At 41.8% G+C, this 20871-nt stretch overlaps 1 protein-coding gene across 2 annotated transcripts in view; it reads left to right on the top strand.

Annotated features, from left to right (window-relative positions):
* Positions 1–20871, top strand: part of FRAS1 (Fraser extracellular matrix complex subunit 1) — a 368631-nt gene that overhangs the window by 262324 nt on the left and 85436 nt on the right. For both annotated transcript variants that reach the window (XM_075284507.1, XM_075284497.1), the window contains 6 exons: positions 4072–4212; positions 14362–14632; positions 15987–16071; positions 16394–16714; positions 17903–18056; positions 19165–19346. In XM_075284507.1, the coding sequence (XP_075140608.1) occupies positions 4072–4212; positions 14362–14632; positions 15987–16071; positions 16394–16714; positions 17903–18056; positions 19165–19346 (1154 nt within the window). The remainder of the gene's footprint in view (positions 1–4071; positions 4213–14361; positions 14633–15986; positions 16072–16393; positions 16715–17902; positions 18057–19164; positions 19347–20871) is intronic.

Genomic DNA, 20871 nt, shown 5'->3' with positions numbered 1-20871 from the left:
TGCAGTGTAAGCTCAGCCAGCTTGTGTGGGCGGGACAATCAACAAACTGAAAGTAAAGCTCCTGCCTGCATTCCATTGGTGGAGCTGAGGTCACATGACAGCTCTGCATCTTTCCACACATAGGACGTTATCACACAGCTTTATTCACTTCAGCTCCTCCACAGACAGTGACAGAAACACTGAAAATGGTCAGATGCCTCCAATCTAAACACTAGATAATGTTTATTACACATCTGAAGCTATATGTATACATTCAAACATATACTGTGTAATGTATACAGAAATATATATATATATATATATATATATATATATATATATATATATATCTGTACTAGCATCTGCCTGCAACTTCGTCTGCGGGTTGGCATTGATGCTGAGCCACTTCTATTTAGCCAAGTTGTGTTGGTTACAATCCGCCATGCACCCTCACCTCCCTTGGCCCTCGTCGGGCCGCGCGGCATATCTACCACCTGCTCCTGCCTTCCCCCCTGTCACCCGCGCATCTGCCCCTTCCTGTCCCCGCGCCTATGGCCCTGCTTCATACTGTCGCGTGCCTCTGGCCCCCAACCTCTCATCCTGGGGCACCCCCTTCACAGGCGCCATTTCCCTCAGCGGCCCCACCCCTATCTCACGGATCCCTGGGCTCCCTGCCCGCGTCCCAACCCCCCCTCCCGTGGCCCCCGCACCTTCCTCCCGCGGGCCCATGGCCCCCCCCTCTCAAGGCACCCCCCGCCCAATCCACCCTGTGTTGCACTCCCCCCCCCTCCACTAAGTCTCCTTGCGTTCGCTTCCGCAACCAGTGCCCCTTGCCCCCCCCCCGCAGCCCACCCAACCCCCCCTCTCCCGTGGCCAAACTCCAGATAGTATAATGTCATAGCGGCCCCTCCACACAGTATACCGTCATAAAGTGGCCCTTCCACACAGTTTAATGTACCATAGCGACCCCTCAACATGGTATAATGTTCCATAGCAGTCCCTCCACACAGTATGATGTTCCATAATAAACACTGTAGACAGTAAAATGTTCCGTTATGGCCTCCCCATACAGCATAATGTTCCATAGTGGCCTCTGCACACAATATAATGGCCATAGTGGCGCTTCCACACAGTATAATGTCAGATATTTGGAGTACACCACCCATGAACTTTTCAGACCCCAGAGTATAATAATTGGAGGCCCAGGGAATGTGACAAAAATATAAAACAGTGCTACTTACCTCTCCTGGATTCCAGCAGAGGATGGTTATGCTGGTATAATTATGCATTTTGACGTCGGCCTGACCCACGTAAAATTATTAAAGAGCTCTGAAGACATACAGGATTCCAGAGGGATCATTATATTTACGAGCATAATAATAGAAGTTTCAGTTTGAACGTCTTTGGTCCAAACAGAACCACCAGGCAAATCTTATAAAATGCATCTCATGGGGTTTCCAAACATATTCTCATGCTGTGGGCTCATGACCTTACTCACTGATCCCCACTCCTACTTCTGCCCGCCTCTGCTTCCCCTTGTTCCCTTCGGGGCCCTGTGTGTCCCATATCATGTTGCTGTCAGCACATGATATGAAGCTCACAGGGCCCCATGGAGGGAACAAGAGGAAGTAGAGGTGGCTGTGAAGAGGAACGGGGATCGGAAAGTAAATAGGGCCAGTTACCTGCTGGGTTACTCCAGCAGGTGATGGCCTATTACAAAAACACGGAGGCCCACGGAGAACCCTAAGGGTATGTTCACATGGCGGAAAAGGTGCAGCACTGGCATTCCGTCGCAGCATCCTGATTAGGCCCGAATGAATAGGAGCGTCAGTGCTGACAATGCGTAAATGCAGACAATTATAGCACATGCATGTAGATTGCAAGGACACACAGCTGCAAAAAATGCGATTGTGTGCCTGGGCCCATAAAAATGCATGTGTCCTTACTGTGACAAGACATTGAACCCAATTTCCCACTAGCTATAACACTGATGGGGGGTGGGGAGCACTTGTGTATTCTCTCTCATAAACTGTAAATCTGGGTTGTCCGCTGATATTCGCTCGCACAGCTTATACGTTCCCTTCCTGACACAGCCAGTTGTGTTCTAATGATTAGGCGATTTTTGGTTTTTTTGTCTTCACATTGTATAAGCTAAATTTTTGTTTGTTTCCTGGCAATGTCGCCATATATGTTTGCGATATGAAGTGTACTTTTCAATGCCACCATTTTGGGGTGCCTGTAACTTATTTTCTAAATTTTTAATTTCTGACATTGCGTTTTAGCATTTAATTTTTTTCCCCGTGCTGCATACAACATAAGTAACATGTGACCTTTATTCTGCGGGTCGGTACAATTACGGCGATACCTCATTTATATTCTTTTTCCATTCGCTGCTAATTGTGCAGAATAAAATTCAATTCAGGGAAAAAATCTATTATTTTTGCATCGCCATCTTCTGAAAGGCATAACATTTTTATTTTTCTGTTTAAAAAAAGAGCTGTTGAAGGGCATTTTGGTTTTCATCTGACAATTATAACCTGATTAGGTGGTGAATAATCATTATTTATGTGTTTTTTCTACGTTTTTTTAATGTCGTTTAGCGTGCAGGTTAAATAATGTTTTATTTTTATTGTTCGGGTTTTTAGGGACGTGGTGATACCAAGTATGTATTTTAAGAAAATATATCTTTATTTTTCATAATAAAACATTTTATATGGGAAAATTGGATTTTTGGGACTTTTATTATTTTTTTTAACATTTTTTTTATATTTTTAAGTTTTTGGTTTTTTTTTTGTTTTTTTTTAATTTTCTGTCCCCATGGGGGTTTGAAGCAGTGATCTTTTGAATCAGTGATCAAAATTTGAAGCAAAAAAATTTGTAAAAAATTTAATAACATAAAAATATAATATTTCACCAATGTAAATAGAACGGGGGGGGGGGGGGGGGGTTGGACACAGGGATACCAAATGTGTATGTGTTTCAACAGTAATGTTTTTGTTTTATATGTAATCTAGGGATATGGGGGTGATTTGAACATGCATGTGTATATATATATATATATATATTTCACTCAGTGAAATCTGAAATTAGAGTTGACCACATTTGAGTCTACAGTATTTCTTCTGGGATCCACCACATTAGTTTAGACCCTGAATGCCATATATATATATATATATATATATATATATATATATATATATATATATATATATATATATATATATATATATATATATATATATATTCAGTGAGATCTCACTCAGTGAGATCTCACTCCTGCAGTGAAGCTATGCAAGAAGAGAAAAAGGGGCGGGCCAGACGGGTGAAGGAGGCGTGGTTTTGTAAGCAAACTTGAAAACACACCTCCCTCACCCATCTGGCCCGCCCCTCTTTCCCTGCCTGTGTGGCTTCATTGCAGGAGCTAGATCTGAGAGGCAGCGATGGAGGGACAGAGGAGGGAAGGAGGCGTGGTTTTCGCGGCATGCTTGAAACCACGCCTCCTTCACCCATCTGGCCCGCCCCTCCTTCCATGCCTCTCATATCTCACTCCGGCAATGAAGCAACACAGGAGGGAAGGAGGGGCGGGCCAGACAACGCTGCTCTTCTTTTGCTTCGCAGAGACCGGACAGGGACAGGACACAGCAGTATACGATACAATACACATGTATTGCAGTGTATAGGAGGCTGTCAGCCCGTGTACACACATGGGCTGGCAGCCTCCATTCCTGGCAGGATCGACCAGGTACGTGTAGGGACACATGGATACATAGAGAACCCCCCCTTAACACATATCATAAGAGCAGCGCAGGCGCGCACACAGTCACGTGACATGGTCAGACTGTGTCACATGTCCCTCCATGTCACGCGCACGGTGGTCAAGGCAGGCATGTCAGGGAGCCGGCAGAGCCATGTTAGTGGGGGCGTGGCTTTAAAAATAAAGAGACAGAAGCAAAAATGCTAATGAATGTCTATGAGTAAGTTAATTATTTATGTTTGTGCTACACATTGCAGACTTTTACCTATATAGTGGCCAACCCCTTTAACTTTTCATACATATTAGCATAAGCCTGATACACTGTATTACCTTTGTAGCCTGCCATTCTGGATGTTTGGAATGTGACAATTCCCAGCATTGCAGAAGATGTGACAGTCGGACATTTTTAAAGAATTATCGCTGTGTGCATCATTGTGGACATGGACTAACAGGCAACACTAAGACAAGGACATGTGAAGGTGAGTAACAAATACATATTTAGTTCTTGTGTAATTGAATGGCATGGTGAGTGGCCATGTCATTTTCTTTAACTTGTCACTTACTCCCACATTTATGTAGTTGTGATTTGTTTTTGTGCATGGAGGGATAAATCATCCTGTGTAATAAAATGAAATGTTCTTCACTACACTTATAGAGTGCCACTGGTTTTATGCACAAAGCTCCATAACTATAAATAGTATTCACACGTGTAATAAAGAAGCACATAAGCTTGTAGGAAAATTTTTTATGTAATTCTCAATAACAAGGTCACTTACCAAACATGGTAGGAAGAAAGTCTACTAGTCCTTTGTTGTGTGTGCTTAGATATTTCCGAAATGATCTTACTGCAAACAATGTTCAAGAACTTTTGTGTCTGTGTGCGGCACATTATACTCTATAGCAGTCACAATAAAATGTTTTGTTTATCAGCTAGTTGCTTTTTTTGAAAATGGATTGTTTGAGACTAGAAAAATATGTCTGCCTTCTTCCTAAAGCTGTAGCACAGTTGTGCATGAGCTATTTGTGATACTGCAGCTTAGCCCTGTGCAAGTGAATGTGGCTGAACTTGAATTTCAGACATTGCCCGTGGACAAGATCACTGCATTTTCTGGTACAATGCTCTAATGCTCTGCCATGTTACTGTAATAATGGCCCTATCTCCTACAAAGCCAGATGTGTCATAGGTATAACTGACGGAACCACCTCTGTATGTTCCACCTGCAAAGGAAATACAACTTTATGCACTTTGTAGCCAACAACATATCCTGACAACATTTACAATCATACAAAATTTTAAATAAACATTGTTACTAAAGAGCTGTTAACATGTCTTGGGGACACTATGTAGAGCCATCTTCAGTCACCCATTTAAGGGCTTAGTGTTTCTTTAAAGGTGTCTTTCCCTCCCTTACATTTGAAGCATACCCATAGAATATATTGTAAATGTCAAATTAATGTGAGTCCCATATTTCCACTCAGAGGACCACCATTCTAACGATTAGTGTAGGTGACTGAGGTGACCTGACATTTATGGTATACTCTATGAATATGACATTAAAGTCCAACATGAAAGCTTTTAAAAACAATTTGAAGGGATAATTGAGATGAGTCGCACAGTACATCAAGGACCCCCTACCCCCACACAGTTTTCCCCCCCTCCCTTCCTCCCACTCTACTTTATGGTTACCGTATGAAGACAAATACGTAGTTGTATGAGTTTCAACAATATGTTTCTTCTTCAGTATGGACCTCTTCTTTAACAGGCCATGTGTCTTCTGAGGACTCATTTGAAATGTATAATGATATTATTGTCTGTGTACTTACTATAACCTATGAATCTATAATTACGAAGATCCCGGGGGTGGTCATGTGACCAGGGTCGGACTGGGGTGTCTAGGGCCCACCAGTGGAATTGTTTTTAGGGGCCCACCGCCAGGACCCCTGTAGATGAGCTGTACAGATACAGGATGGCTAAAGGTAATATCAAGAGCCAGCTGCTCGCCTGCCATACGATGTGTACCACTGCACTACCTAAACCCACTGCTACATCCTGTATGGCAAGAGAGCAGCGTGGCTCCTAGAATTGTCACCATTACCTGTAGCCGCACTTTAATGAAAAAACTCATCTGCAGAGGTCCTGGCTGTCAGATTCCCACAGATGTAATATTGATGGCTTATCCTAAGGACAGGCCATAAATATTAGAAACATGGATACATTCTTTAAAGATATTGTCCAGGAATTGGAGCAACTCATGTGCCGGACGGGAGGTTTAAAATAAAAAGCATACTCACCTGTCCTCAGCATCCCGTTGTCCGCCACCAGTGTCCATTCAGTCTCGTGCCGGCACCTTCTTGCTGGGAGTCCTGCACCTCATGTGACCGCTAAGAGGAATTGGGTACAGAATTTCCAGAAATGAGGTGTTGCCATGAGACCGAACAGACAGAGGCGGAGGACAACAGGGTGCTGGGGACAGGTGAGTGTGTTTTTTTTATTTTTACACCTCCGTGGCTGAGGTGTAATAATGAGGGATGAATCAGCTGTTTGAGTGAATCGTGGCATCTGTGCAAGCGCCGTGACCCCTTCTCTGTTTACACAGTATCGTACATCTCATAGTGAGATGTACGATAATGTGTAAACATGTAATGTAGCTATAGGCTCGCTCTATGCACGTCTATGTGACAAGGCTCTAATTACACCACACGGTCACTATAAACAGATAGCGTGTGATATACACAGGCACCATGGCCCCCTCATACAGCTGATCAGGGGGTCACTTATCTCTTATTGATGATTTATTCTGAGAATAGATCATCAATATAAATGACTTAAATAAACATAAATGTGTCAGCTCACTCACGTATCCTTTGATGCAAGAGTCTGCGGGTGCCGCCGCATGCGATATCAGTGGAAAATCCTGAGAAAATGGGAGATGCACGGAGATCCAGCCTCTCAGCCCGAGGTACAAACACAAACTTCCGAATCGAAAACTCCAGCATCCAAGTTCCTTTGATTAAAACTTAACTTTTATTCTGAAAAGTTAAGTCTGACTATGAGGAAGGGGCAAATATAACGCCCCGAAACGCGTCAGTCAGACGTTTCTGCTGTATCTAACTCTGCCATTATGAACACTTGTTGATGTTTTATTGAACATTTATGTTCAGAAAAAAACTTTTCACAATAAAAGTTAAGTTTTAATCAAAGGAACTTAGATGCTGGAGTTTTCGATTCGGAAGTTTATCAATATAAATGAACTGGAAAACTCCTAAAGCTTAAGGCCCCACGTGGTGTCCTGCAGCAAAAAAGCGCTGCGGGAAAAAACGCGTCCATGACGCATCACGTTTCTTCCTGCAGCCCTTTGCACAGAAAGTTTGCAGAGCTTTCCTCTCTATTTCCTGCTTCAATTATATTGAAACCGCCAGAATTTCCATAGGCATGCTGCAATGTCTAACTCTAAAACCAAGACTGCTTTGGAAATTACAGCATGTACCTTATTTTACCGCAAAGTGTGAATGGGGCCTCATGTGGCGAAAACACCACGGGAAAACACGACAGTTCCTGCAATGTGAATGGGATTCTAGCAAATCAAATCCACACATTGTGGAAAATTATGTGCAGTGAACATGCTGCGATTTCCAAAACCGTTGGGGTTTTGGAAATCGCTGGAATATCACTTATACCTACGAAAACATTGATGGTTTCCCTATAGGTGTAATGGAAGCAGAAAGTGAAAAGGGCTACGGGAAAAAAACACAATGCGTTGCTGCTGCGGTTTTTCCTGCAGCGCTATTTTGTTGCAGTTTGCAGCGTCAGGCATTAGTCTTAATAAAGCCTAAGTGCCACTTTCATTAAATTAATTGCCCCGCATAGTATGCCCCTGATTCCCCCTGACAAATACTGCACCCCTAATAACCCCTAATATCAATGACCACCCCCTTATGTTCATAATGCCTCCTAATATAACCTCCCCTTGTATTCCTAATGTCCCCTAATAACCCTTATATAAGTGACCCCCCTTATGTCCATAATGCCCCCTCCTTATAATTTCCCCCTCCAAACAACCCCTTGTACTATTAAAATACTCACACCTAAGCTTAAAAAAAGAGTTATACTCACCTACCTGGGTTCCTGATGAACGGAGGTGCCCACTTTACATCCAAGCGCAGGACGTCTGTGTATCAGCACAGTCCATCTAGTTAAAAATAAGGTATATTAATGGCGATGCCTGAGCCCAGAGCAGCCGCCATTGGTGTAACTAAAGTTTTGTGGGCCTGGGTACAAACTTTTGTCCGTGGTCCCCTATCCCCTTACTAGGGCGAATTCTTGATAGTGGTGGTTATGAGCGCTAAAGCAATATCTCAGATACCTGAAAGAGATACAGCTTTAGTACCCACAACTGCAGCTATCAAGAATACGGTGAGAAAGCAGCGCAACGCCCCACATGTAAGCAATACTGGGACAGTACAACGTGCTCCACAGGGGCCCCCAAACATTATTATGTGAACCACAGGGGCCCCCAAACAGTATTATGTGCTCCATAGTGACCCCCAAACAGTATTATGTGCACCACAGAGGCCCCCAAACAGAATTAGGTACTCCATAGTGACCCCCAAACATTATTATGTGCTCCATAGGGGCCCCCAAACAGTATTATGTGCTCACAGTGCCCATCCCCCCAGAGCCTGAACCCCCCCATTCCCCCCTTCTTGCTCACACAGCCTGCACCTCCATGTGTCCCCTATTACTCACACAACCTGCACCTCCATGTCTCCCCTCTTGCTCACACAGCCTGCACCTCCATGTCTCCTTCTTACTCACCACCCATGCTGTCTCTTCTCTCCTCCTTCCATCAGTCTGTTCACGGCCGATTCATCTTCCTGTGTAACACTGTTCTGTACGATCTGTGTAGCTCCGCCCACATATGACATCATCACAGGTCCTTCAGCCCTTCTGCAGCACGTCTCTCTCCCTTCATACCTCACAGTGACTTGCCCGGGTGATGACAGCAGCCCTGGGCAGACGCCTTACCGAACCTCCAATGTCTATTAAAAAAAGGCAGTGGAGGTCCAGTAGGGCCCCATAATGAGGTCTTAATAGTCCAGGCTGGGGCCTACCGGGGGATTCCCCGGTACCCCGGCGGGCCAGTCCGACCCTGCATGTGACCGCCCTAGGAATACTTTCTGATATTCCAGAGAATTTCAGTTTTCCCACTTCCAGAAAAGGAACGTCACCAATGCTTCCTCCCCGATCCCCATCATACATACCTGTCTTCATTCTCCTGGGAACAAGGCGTCACTACTATCTTCTCTGCCTGCACAGTAGAGCCTATTGCACAATCACTGGCAGACGAAGAGAAGAAGCCGGGTTTCAAGGTATGTGCAATAGAGCTCTGTTGGCTCTATTGCACAGGCACCACAGGTCCACAGAAGGAGTGGACAGGACAGAAGACAGGACAAAGAAGACAGGTAAGTATAATGGAGTGGGCTGAGGTAGGTAGGTAGGTACAGTCCTATGAAAAAGTTTGGGCACCCCTATTAATCTTAATCATTTTTTGTTCTAAATATTTTGGTGTTTGCAACAGCCATTTCAGTTTGATATATCTAATAACTGATGGACACAGTAATATTTCAGGATTGAAATGAGGTTTATTGTACTAACAGAAAATGTGCAATATGCATTAAACCAAAATTTGACCGGTGCAAAAGTATGGGCACCCTTATCATTTTATTGATTTGAATTCCCCTAACTACTTTTTACTGACTTACTGAAGCACAAAATTGGTTTTGTAACCTCAGTGAGCTTTGAACTTCATAGCCAGATGTATCCAATCATAAGAAAAGGTATTTAAGGTGGCCAATTGCAAGTTGATCTCCTATTTGAATCTCCTCTGAAGAGTGGCATCATGGGCTACTCAAAACAACTCTCAAATGATCTGAAAACAAAGATTGTTCAACATAGTTGTTCAGGGGAATGATACAAAAAGTTGTCTCAGAGATTTAACCTGTCAGTTTCCACTGTGAGGAACATAGTAAGGAAATGGAAGAGCACAGGGACAGTTCTTGTTAAGCCCAGAAGTGGCAGGCCAAGAAAAATATCAGAAAGGCAGAGAAGAAGAATGGTGAGAACAGTCAAGGACAATCCACAGACCACCTCCAAAGAGCTGCAGCATCATCTTGCTGCAGATGGTGTCACTGTGCATCGGTCAACTATACAGCGCACTTTGCACAAATAGAAGCTGTATGGGAGAGTGATGAGAAAGAAGCCGTTTCCGCACGTACGCCACAAATAGAGTTGCCTGAGGTATGAAAAAGCACATTTGGACAAGGCAGCTTCATTTTGGAAACAAAAATTGAGTTGTTTGGTTATAAAAAAAAAGGCGTTATGCATGGCGTCCAAAAAGAAACAGCATTCCAAGAAAAACACATGCTACCCACTGTAAAATTTGGTGGAGGTTCCATCATGCTTTGGGGCTGTGTGGCCAATGCCGGCATCGGGAATCTTGTTAAAGTTGAGAGTCGCATGGATTCCACTCAGTATCAGCAGATTCTTGAGAATAATGTTCAAGAATCAGTGACGAAGTTGAAGTTACGCCGGGGATGGATATTTCAGCAAGACAATGATCCAAAACACTGCTCCAAATCAACTCAGGCATTCATGCAGAGGAACAATTACAATGTTCTGGAATGGCCATCCCAGTCCCCAGACCTGAATATCATTGAACATCTGTGGGATGATTTGAAGCGGGCTGTCCATGCTCGGCGACCATCTAACTTAACTGAACTTGAATTGTTTGTCCAAAATACCTTTATCCAGGATCCAGGAACTGATTAAAAGCTACAGGAAGCAACTAGAGGCTGTTAATCTTTGCAAAAGGAGGATCTACTAAATATTAATGTCACTTTTCTGTTGAGGTGCCCATACTTTTGCACCGGTCAAATTTTGGTTTAATGCATATTGCACATTTTCTGTTAGTACAATAAACCTCATTTCAATCCTGAAATATTACTGTGTCCATCAGTTATTAGATATATCAAACTGAAATGGCTGTTGCAAACACCAAAATATTTAGAACTAAAAATGATTAAGATTAATAGGGGTGCCCAAACTTTTTCATAGGACTGTAGATAGGTAGGTAGGGCTAATAGTCCATGGGTTAGCTACGAAAACATGGAAGGGATGTGAGAGAGGGAGAGCTAAGACATCTCGTAGTTGGCTACTCATAAACAAATGCTGAAGATGTCAGGAACTTCTAGGAAAACTGAGAAATCATTCAAAACACTGCTAAAGATATTTTAGTGCGCTTATTGATCCATTAAAAGCACCAAAATACCTTTTTTTTAAAAAAAAAAAAAAAAAAGAGGTCTTTTGCCCAGAGAACCCCTTTAAAGAGGACCCATCATGTCCTCGGGCACCTGCGGTTTTATATACCACTAGAAAGCCAACAGTGCGCTGAATTCCTATCAGCTTTCCCGTTATGTGCCTCAGGGGAAGAGCTATTGGTGCCGTTACCGATAGCTCTTCACTGTCAGAAGTCTGTGAGGAACGCCCCTCCTGACAGTAGGGTCCATAGCATTATACTGTCAGAGGGGGTGTTCCTTACCACCCAGCATTCCTCACCGCTCAGCGTCATCACTTCTGACAGTGAAGAGCTACGGTAACGGCGCTAATAGCTGTTCTGCAGGGAAGCAATGGGAAAGCCGATGGTGCACTGAATTCAGAGCACTGTCGGCTTTCTAGCAGTATATAAAACCACAGGTGCCTGAGGACCTGAAAGGTCCTCTTTAAGGCCACTTGAGTCATATGGCATTTTATCCTTCATTGCCTCTGTTGCTGAGATATTGCTCTTTTTGTCAACTTGCAAACAAGCTCTTTGGAGCAATGAGAACATTGCCATTTCTCCAAATAGGTAAGCGACAGCACCCTTGTTGCTCCAAAGAGCTCATTTGCATATTGTAATTGTCATTTAATCACTTAGTTGATCTGCTGGGTTCTTGCAAGCATTTTCCTTATAGATTTAATAAGGGAAGATAAACTGCATAACCATAGACCCATAACCTTAGCCTGAGACAACATGTGCAGAAGCTGGATTTTTCTGCTACAAATTTTGCTCTGTTTTTTTGAGCCAAAACTAAGAGTGGCTTCAACAGAAGTGCCAAATATATAGAAAGTACTTATACTTCTGCTGTCTGCTAAATCCACCCAGAAATTAGCTGTTTCTAACTATGAAATAGCACAGCAGATGGAGCTATTCCTAGAAGAAACTTATTGTATGACTTATCCACTTATGGGCATTTGTTTGACCCAGGCACCAGTGGCTTTATTTCTATTTTAATTTGTAACCCTACTATTAAAAGGGCTTATCCAGTTTCCAAAAATTATCTGCAATTACTTCCTTACAGCCTTTGGCTTTATTTTACTTTGAGGCTCATTGTATCACTGTTATTTACATACAGTGAATCTGTGAACAAACTACAATTCCCATGGTGCATCTGCCTGCTCTCACTCCCTGTGTTTGCTACTCACAGGGCGAGTGAGCTTCCAAATAAAACATCACAGCATCATGTGACTTCGGATGTGGAAGTGATTTATTACCAGTGATTTCATTAGAGGGCAGAGCAGGCAGATGCATCATGGGAAATGTATTTTCTTCAGAGATTCACTACATGTAAAGAACAGTGATTCAAGGAGTCTCAAGTAAAATGAAGCCAAGAGAAGGCTACACAAGGGACCTGAATATTTAGCTCTGCCATGGATTTAATTTCAGATAACTTTTGGAGGCTGGATAACCCCTTTAATGTACTGAAGAAGATGGGTGGTGAAAATGCCATAATGTGTGTAGTATATGAATAATGTGAGAAAGATAAAGATAGACAAGTAGCATGTATAGGAAATGTTGTTGCTTCAATCAAAAAGTAATGAGTTTTGCAATAATTAGAAATTCTCCTAATTGAACACTTGTTTGGGGTAATATTGAACACTCAATTGAGATAATATACAGATCATAGACGGTTACATCCCTTAGCGTTAATGGTTTTCGATCTAGTTTAATTGCATTGTTAATGTTCCTGAGAAGCTTACTGATATAAAGCAGAAGTGCAGAAGATGATATACCTGAAGAGCTAGCTTAATTTATGGTATCAGCACACACTGCTTTAAATGCAAGTTCACATGCCTAAGCAAAGCATGAAGGCCGCATAACTAGGGAAACATGGCCCTGTCCTATGGGGTTTTCCTCACTTCATCATTCCTTCAACTATTGTAGTGTCACATAAGCCTTTGATTTATTGCTTCACAATATAATAATGTTATATACATCATTTTGTCAGTAATTTTGTAGTAGTATTCTAAGACACAGCAGAAATTGACATTAATGCTACAACCTTAAATAAACATTGTAAAAAATACAATAGAAGACCAAACCATGGGTATGATGACAAATATTTGTAATGCATTTTTTTTCTCACTGAGACTCAATTTTCAATTAATGTATATGGTGAGCTTAAAGGCATATTCCCATCTCAAGGATTTTATCTAGATTGGTAGCTTATGTAAATTGAAGACTTTTCCTTAAAATATTGCTTTTGCAATGCTGCTCTGTTTTCCTGCTATTGAACTTATCCCTCCCATTGTTTACACCGCGTTCCCATAACCATAGACCTGTGTACTTTGACAAGTGATGTCACTCACTGCTCTCACTGTTATCTACAGCTCTGCAGCAGGACAATTAGTTCAGTTAATTGCAGTTTTCTGATAAAGTCCAGTGTGTTATCTATCTATGTAAACACACAGATAACACTGAGTCCATTCTGTACAAGCATGTGCATATTATCTGATCTGCATAAGTATAGTGTCGAGTTCAGCAAGCTGGGAAGGGGGGAAAAAATACAGGAAGTGAGAAGAAGGGACAGCGGGCAAACTTCTAAAGCAGTGAGATGGGAAAACCCCTTTAACACTAGCTGAAATGTAGGTATTTTTTTCTGTATGTAACTTTGTTTTAGGCAAAATTTTGCTCTCTACTTTTGCATACTTTTCCAGGACTATGATACTGATTGCTGTGTCCTCCACACATCTTACAAAGCACAGCACCTTACACTGGTTAGTGTTGGACAATCTAACCTCAATGGCATAGTCTAAGGATACAACATTGTATATCATATCTGAGACCACACATTACAGAAAAGTTGAGTTTTGAGTTGCAGAGTTTGTTTTTCTCCTTTCTTCTAAGTCTTTTGCAGCCTTGGCCTTAATAGGGTTGTCCAGGATATTTTAGTACTGGGGCAGGAGGCCTCAGAAGGTGAAACCTGAAAAAAAAAATCCACTCACCTGTCACTGGCTCTGCAGTGTACCCTATGTTGTCAGAGTCCAGCGACAGGATGTCCTCGCTGAATGTGACCTCTGAAGCCCAGGACGTCACTGGTGATGTATGTGAATGACGTCTCATGTCTTTTTCTGTTGCCTCAATGGCCGTAAAAAGCCCATGGAGACACTGGTCTGAACAGTGGTGGGGGATACCAGGGAGAAGTATCATTTTTTAGGTTTCATCTTCCTCGGCCTCCTGCACAAGTGCTAAAATATCTCAGACAACCTCTTTTAAACACATTATTTAAATTGTTTTTTTTTTACATTTCAGATAACGTACATCCCCCTGCTCTCCTGGTGAACAGCTCTTTTACTGTGGGCATAGGCACAATGAGACCATTGGATCTTACTTTTATGATTGTTCAAGATTTGGATACTGAAGAGGCTAGTCTTACATTTCATGTTGTGACTGCTCCAACCAATGGTCGGCTTGTGAAAATAGTACATGGCAAGGAGGTCCATCTCAACAAGGATACACACTTCAGCTGGAAGGATCTGATTGAGCAAAGAGTGAGATTTAAGCACAGCAAGGAGAAATCAAGGTATGAAAATTTAGGCCGGGCCCTAAAGCTGAGCTTTTACTGTGGCAGAAAAAAATACAGTTCCTTCAAAGTGGATTGGATTCTAGCAAAACCCATTTACACATTGTGGAAAAATACACACAGCAGACACGCTGTGATTTCCAAAATCATTGTGGTTTTGGAAATAGAAGTATGTCAGTTTTACCTATGGATACGCTGGTGGTATAGAGACTGCAGCTTCCATCTGGCCCATAAGCCAAAGAGACCCATAGATTACCTTAACCACACTAAGGTGGATTAAACTCCTTAGCACCCGTAACCACCAAAAGATTAAACAACAGACATGTCAGAACTGGTGACAGGTCTTCTTTAATAGTGTTTGCAATGTTTTCCTTGTGTGAGGGAGTGTTCTGAGCAAGTTTCTGACATATGAAACTCTAGAAAAATAATTGTATTCAATTATATTCAAAATTATAGTTACAATTGTATTTATTTATTTATAATTACAATTATATTCAAAAGCGAGAATTTGAACAGCTTTAGATACCTTTTTACTCTGACAGTCTAATAAACAAGCTAAGCTTAACATTAACGTTATGTGTAATGAATGTAGATGCAAGTTCAGTTTATATACAATGGAAGAAGAGAAACAGCAAATAATTGAATAAACAGAATTAAAAAAATGCAAAGGGACACAACAATGATGACGGTCTATTTTGCCATATTTAAGAATAGGATCCTATTTATGAATCCTGTATATTGTAAAATACATCTCAATGAAAACAGGGGGTAGCAAGAAAGCCATCCAAAACAGACATGTCATAGGTGATGATAGAAACTCATTAAATTGTAGAATTTCATTCATTAGCCTATGTATTTCATGAAGGTGTCTTCAATGAGACTCTAGTGAGACGTGCATTTTGTTTGGCAGGATGTAGGCCGCACATGACTAATCATGTTACGGTAATTGCTGTCAAATCTACATTTACTTAATTGCGCTTTACTTTTATCATAATATTACTCAACAAAAGAATTAAGGAAGCTTTCACAGTGCCCCTGTTTTATGAAGCGTGCAGAATGTCTCTGCTGAAATTGAAATAAAAGCGTTACATTCCTCACTCAGTTAATATACATTGTATTGTTATGTAGACTTGCCCAATGATTTTATATAGTCTCTAATAAAATGCCACCCCCCCCCCCCCCCGACCCATAATAGAATGTCCGAATAAGAAACAAGGTTCTGTTTCTATATAATGATTGCAGATCCTTTAATAAAAATACACATTGAACAACATTTAACTGTATTCCAAATGATAACAATGACTTGAACATTTACAATTAATGTGATTTATGTTTATTTCTTATTTTTATGTAGGAAAGGATTCTTTTCACTAAAAGTCAGTGATGGCCAACTCTACTCTCAGCCAAAGACAATCAACATACAAGCAGTGTCTACAAAGGTAATAGCTTTTAATCCTATATACACTTCATATCATAGTCATCAAAATACACTTATTGAAAAAAAAAGAAAAAAATAACACACAAATATAGTTGTTGGCCATATGTTGCAGAAAGTTGTGTTTTTTGTTGCAGATTTTACTATGGGTTTGTTGTTTGTTTTTTTTTGCTTTGTTTTGTTATTTTTACTCCAAGAAGGACAAGCCATAAAAATGTGCAGATCGTGAAAATAGCAGGTGTAATGTGTACAATAGATGTACTCTAGTTTTTTGTTTAGTCCAATGATATTCCTTGTTAGGTATCTTATTATTTTGTCTGTGTCAGGCACCATACATCCTAAGGAATGAAGAACTAGTGGTTGGCAAAGGTGAAATTGGAGCTATCACTGGCTCTGTCCTTGATCTAAGAGATGATGATAACCCACAGGATGTTACAGTTATTGTTCTGACTGCTCCAAAGTGCGGACAGCTGGTGATTCCCCCTGGAAATACACCCATCCACAAATTCCGACTGGATGACATTACAAATGGAGCACTTCACTATATCCATGATGGCTCTGAAAGTCAAGCGGACATAATTGTTTTCCAGGCAAATGATGGATACTATTTCCAAAACATTCTGTTTCATGTCAAAGTTGGTGAGAAGGTATTTATTTAAAAAGTGTATATACTTATCTTCAAATGATACACATTGTCCTCTGATGGGTGACTGTCCGATAACACGGGAAGACTTATTATCTCAAGGTGGTTCTGTTGCATGTTAACATATCTAAATTTTGCTAAGCAAGCACAAATAGCGAGGCAAATTTCTGCCTTAGATGGAAATTTATATGATGCATCTTTGTAGCACAGCTCCTTCTTCTACCAAAGTTGCACTACATCCCCATTTTGTGCCTTGCTCACCACTTTCTGCGAAAGTGGGCAGATTGGTGCAGTTAAGGTAGGATAATATATAATTAGAATTGTATGTGATCATATCTTTATCAGTTTTGGTACTTTTGGTTGGTGTTTTTATTATTTGTAGAAGTTAGCTGCAGTTATTTACAGTAGAGAATTCTCAGGTGGATCTTAAGGAAGGATAAGTTGTGTTGTTTACTAGCTACAGCATTTATTAAGATAAGTGCCAGCAACTCCCTTGCTCAGAACTGTCAAGGATCTCAGTGCAGCTCCTAGATCAATATTATTTACTCTGAACTCCTTAAACAACTAGAAAGCATTATTGAAACATTGAAAATGTCTGCAATTTAGCAATTCCTTAATGCAAAGCTATATCTATGATGCCTATATTCTGTCAGATGACTTCTGATAATGTGCTGTTGAGCATTACAACAAACAGGCACTTGGTCCCATTGAGTCAGAGTATACAGACATGATATGCAGCCCTGAAAAACTTCTGCTTGGAAGGAGAAGAACTGCATATTATACTGCATATTTCTTAGGGAATTGCTGGTGGTGTCTCATGTACTATGACCAATAACAAAAGTTCTAGTTTAACATTCTAGATAGTGTGGGTAAGACCATTGAAAACCCCTAACAGGACAAATTGCATGGGGCTCTGTTGCTTTCCCTTGTGGCTTGAGGTGTCCCAGTAAAGGGAAGCACTGTATCTCCTCATTCTATATCTAAAAGCTATACAACTTCAAATCAACTAGGCCATTAATATACAATATTGGGAAATGTGCTGACTACTTTAGCAGGGATTATGTAATTAACATTTTAATGATTTACATTTTTTTGGATATAAATACTCTGAATCAGCACATTTGTTGTGCTAAAAATTGATGTACTGATTCGTACTCTAACACATTTAACCTCTTTCTTCCTTTAACTACAGAAAAACAGCGGGATACAACTTGTTTTAAACTCAGCTGTTTGGGTTCCAGAAGGAGGAATGCTTCAAATATCAAACAGACTCCTGCAAGCTAGGGCCTTTGGTGTGACTGACTCTGATATCCTGTACACTATTACAAGTGAACATCCAAAGTTCGGTAATTATTAAATATCCTTCTCTATTCTGTCTCCTTATTATGCAGCATGCCCTGCACTAGTTTGTATGGCCTGTTTTGTCTCTTTTTTTCAGTACAGTATGATTCATTTGTATTCTTATGTAGAAAACACATTCATCTATGATATATATTAAAGGGGTTGTCCGGGATAAAATACAAATCTTCCCCTAAACTACCCCCCCCCCCCCCCGCCAACTTCTAATTTACTTGTATTAACAGAATGGATAATTACCCATGTCCCTAGGGAGGTCATGTGACACTTTCTGAAAATTCGGTTGATGTTCCGTTTCACCGCTTCCAGAACGGGATGTCACCAGTAACACCCCCCCCCCTCCCCAAACCCATCAAAAGCCTTCCTGTCTGGAATGGCTCCTCCTCTTATCCTCTCTCCAACGTTTGCGCAGTCTGGAGGTGGCTGCAAGACGTGCGCAATAAAGATGGCACTCCATCTCTACTGCGCCTCACAGGTTCTTCTGGTCTTTGCACGGACTAGGAGAGAAGAAGAGAAGCTTCTTCAGCCTGCGTACAATGAAGAAGAAAGGAGGAGCCATATCCCAGATGGAAAACTAGGTAAGTATGATGCATTAGGGGTCAGCTTAGTTATTTACTTGTGATGGGCTAGTACTAGGCAGGATAGCTTAGCTAGGGAAACAGGGAGGGGGGCCTAGTAGTGGGCAGGATAGCTTAGCTCGGGAGACAGGGAGGGGGGTGTAACGGAGTGAGACAGAAGGGGGCAGTGAGAGGGAGGTAGTGTGGAAGGTACACAGGAAACTACATAGCATGAATCTAACACCATGTAAACAAATGCAGAAGATGCCAGGAGCTCCCACAGACACCCAGAAATCACTCAAAACACTGCTAAAAGTATATAGGTGTACTTTTAACCCATTAACAGCACTAACAGACCATTTAAATAAAAAAGGATTTTTATTTTTTTTTGCCCAGAAAACCCTTTTAAGTCTTAGCAGTTGTTTTTGTAATACCTAATAATATTTTAATACACTGGAATTTTGGGGTTAATACTAGGGACTCGTTTCTGGGGAGTATCTCAATTTTTCAATCCATTTGATGTGAATGGTTTGCATTGCAGGAGACGTTGTTCTTTTGGTTCCTATGCCTGCTGATGGTCCACCAAATAGCTGGCAGCGACTGCCTGATGGGCGATTTGCCACACCAGCCACTTCTTTCACACAGCAGGACATCAACGAGGGCCTTCTTTGGTATAGACATTCTGGTTCGCATTCTCAAGGGAGAGACTCATTCAGTTTTCAGGTACAGTGTTATCCAGTTAAAGAGTTTCTGTATATAACCTTTGTATATGTCATCAGTCGAAGATTGATGGGGGTTTCAAAGTCCAGCCCCCGGGCCATATCCGGCCTTCTGACTGATTCAGACCGGCCCGCACAGCTTGACTAGGGAGGTGTGTCTAGGGGGCGTGTCTTACTGCCGGCAGAAAATGGAGACATGTGGTGTATGTCATAAGGTACTGAGAGATGTAAGGTAAGATGCAGGGTGGAGTGTGTGTGTGTGTGTGTGTATATATATCTGTATGTGTGTGTGTGTCTGTATGTGTGTGTGTGTGTGTGTGTCTGTATGTGTGTGTGTGTCTGTCTGTCTGTATGTGTGTGTCTGTGTGTGTGTGTCTATATGTGTCTGTCTTTCTGTGTGTGTCTCAGTAACCTAGGGGCAGAGATGGAAGGGGAATGTTATACTAGGGCAGAGATGGCAGATGGAGGGGGGACATGAAACTGGGGGAAAGATGGAAGGGGGACATGAAATGGGGAAAATAAAGGGAGATATGAAACTGAGGGAGAAATGGAGGGGGGGACATGAAACTGGGGGTAGATGAAGAGGGCATTTAAACTGGGGGGACATTAAACCGTGGAGGAAGCTGTAGGGGGACCTGTCTGCCTCTAGTTGCCCCCAGTTTAATGTCACCCTCCAGCTACCCCTACGGTTTAATGTCTGCTTCCAGCTTCCCAATTTTAATGTCTCCCTCTAGTTGCCCCCAGTTTCATGTCCCGCTCCAGCTGTCAATTTATTGCCCCCCTCCAACTACCCCCACTGTTTAATGTCCCCCTCCAGCTGCTCCAGTTTCGTGTCCCCTCTAGTTTCCACCAGTTTATACTGGGGCACCAGGAGAGGGACTTAATACTGTGGGGCAGTTGGAAGGGAACATTATAATGTGGGGGCATATAATGTACGGGTGACTGTAGGAGGATAATACTGTGTAGGGGCACATGGAAAGATTATTGGGAATGGGCGGAGTCAACATAGAAGTGGGTGGAGCTAAATTTGCCATGGCACGGCCCTTTAGTATAGTTTCAATTTCTTATGCGGTCCCATGGGAAAATTAATTGCCCACCCCTGCCTTAGACTCTAATGGGTATGAGATTGAGATTTATCAACATTTGTCATAATTTTGTAAATTCAGCAAAACTGTGGAGAATTTGCTTCATGGCAAGCACCTGATGTGTTTTCAGCATAGTAGCTGATTTACAGAAGGTTTTGACATCAGACAAACCTATACTTCCCTCCACATTAACTGTGTGTAAGCAGGTGGGTCAATACCATGGACAGTGTCAATATGGCGATTAATGATGTCAGCGATGCACTCCTACCACACCTGACAAGCCGCATTAGTATATGGTCCTCTCGCCAGGTGTTTCACATACGCTCAATGTGATCAGCGCTGGTGCACAGCTAAATAATGTTTAACTAGATATCTGGAGCTGTAGGGAGGCCATATAGGTGACCATAAGATGCTCAAGAAAGAGGTGAGCATACTCGTTGGAGA

Source organism: Leptodactylus fuscus, chromosome 1, assembly GCF_031893055.1.
Source record: "Leptodactylus fuscus isolate aLepFus1 chromosome 1, aLepFus1.hap2, whole genome shotgun sequence".
Lineage (NCBI taxonomy): Eukaryota > Metazoa > Chordata > Amphibia > Anura > Leptodactylidae > Leptodactylus > Leptodactylus fuscus.
The sequence above is the reverse complement of the archived record's forward strand: the minus strand, read 5'-3'. Positions and strand labels throughout refer to the sequence as shown.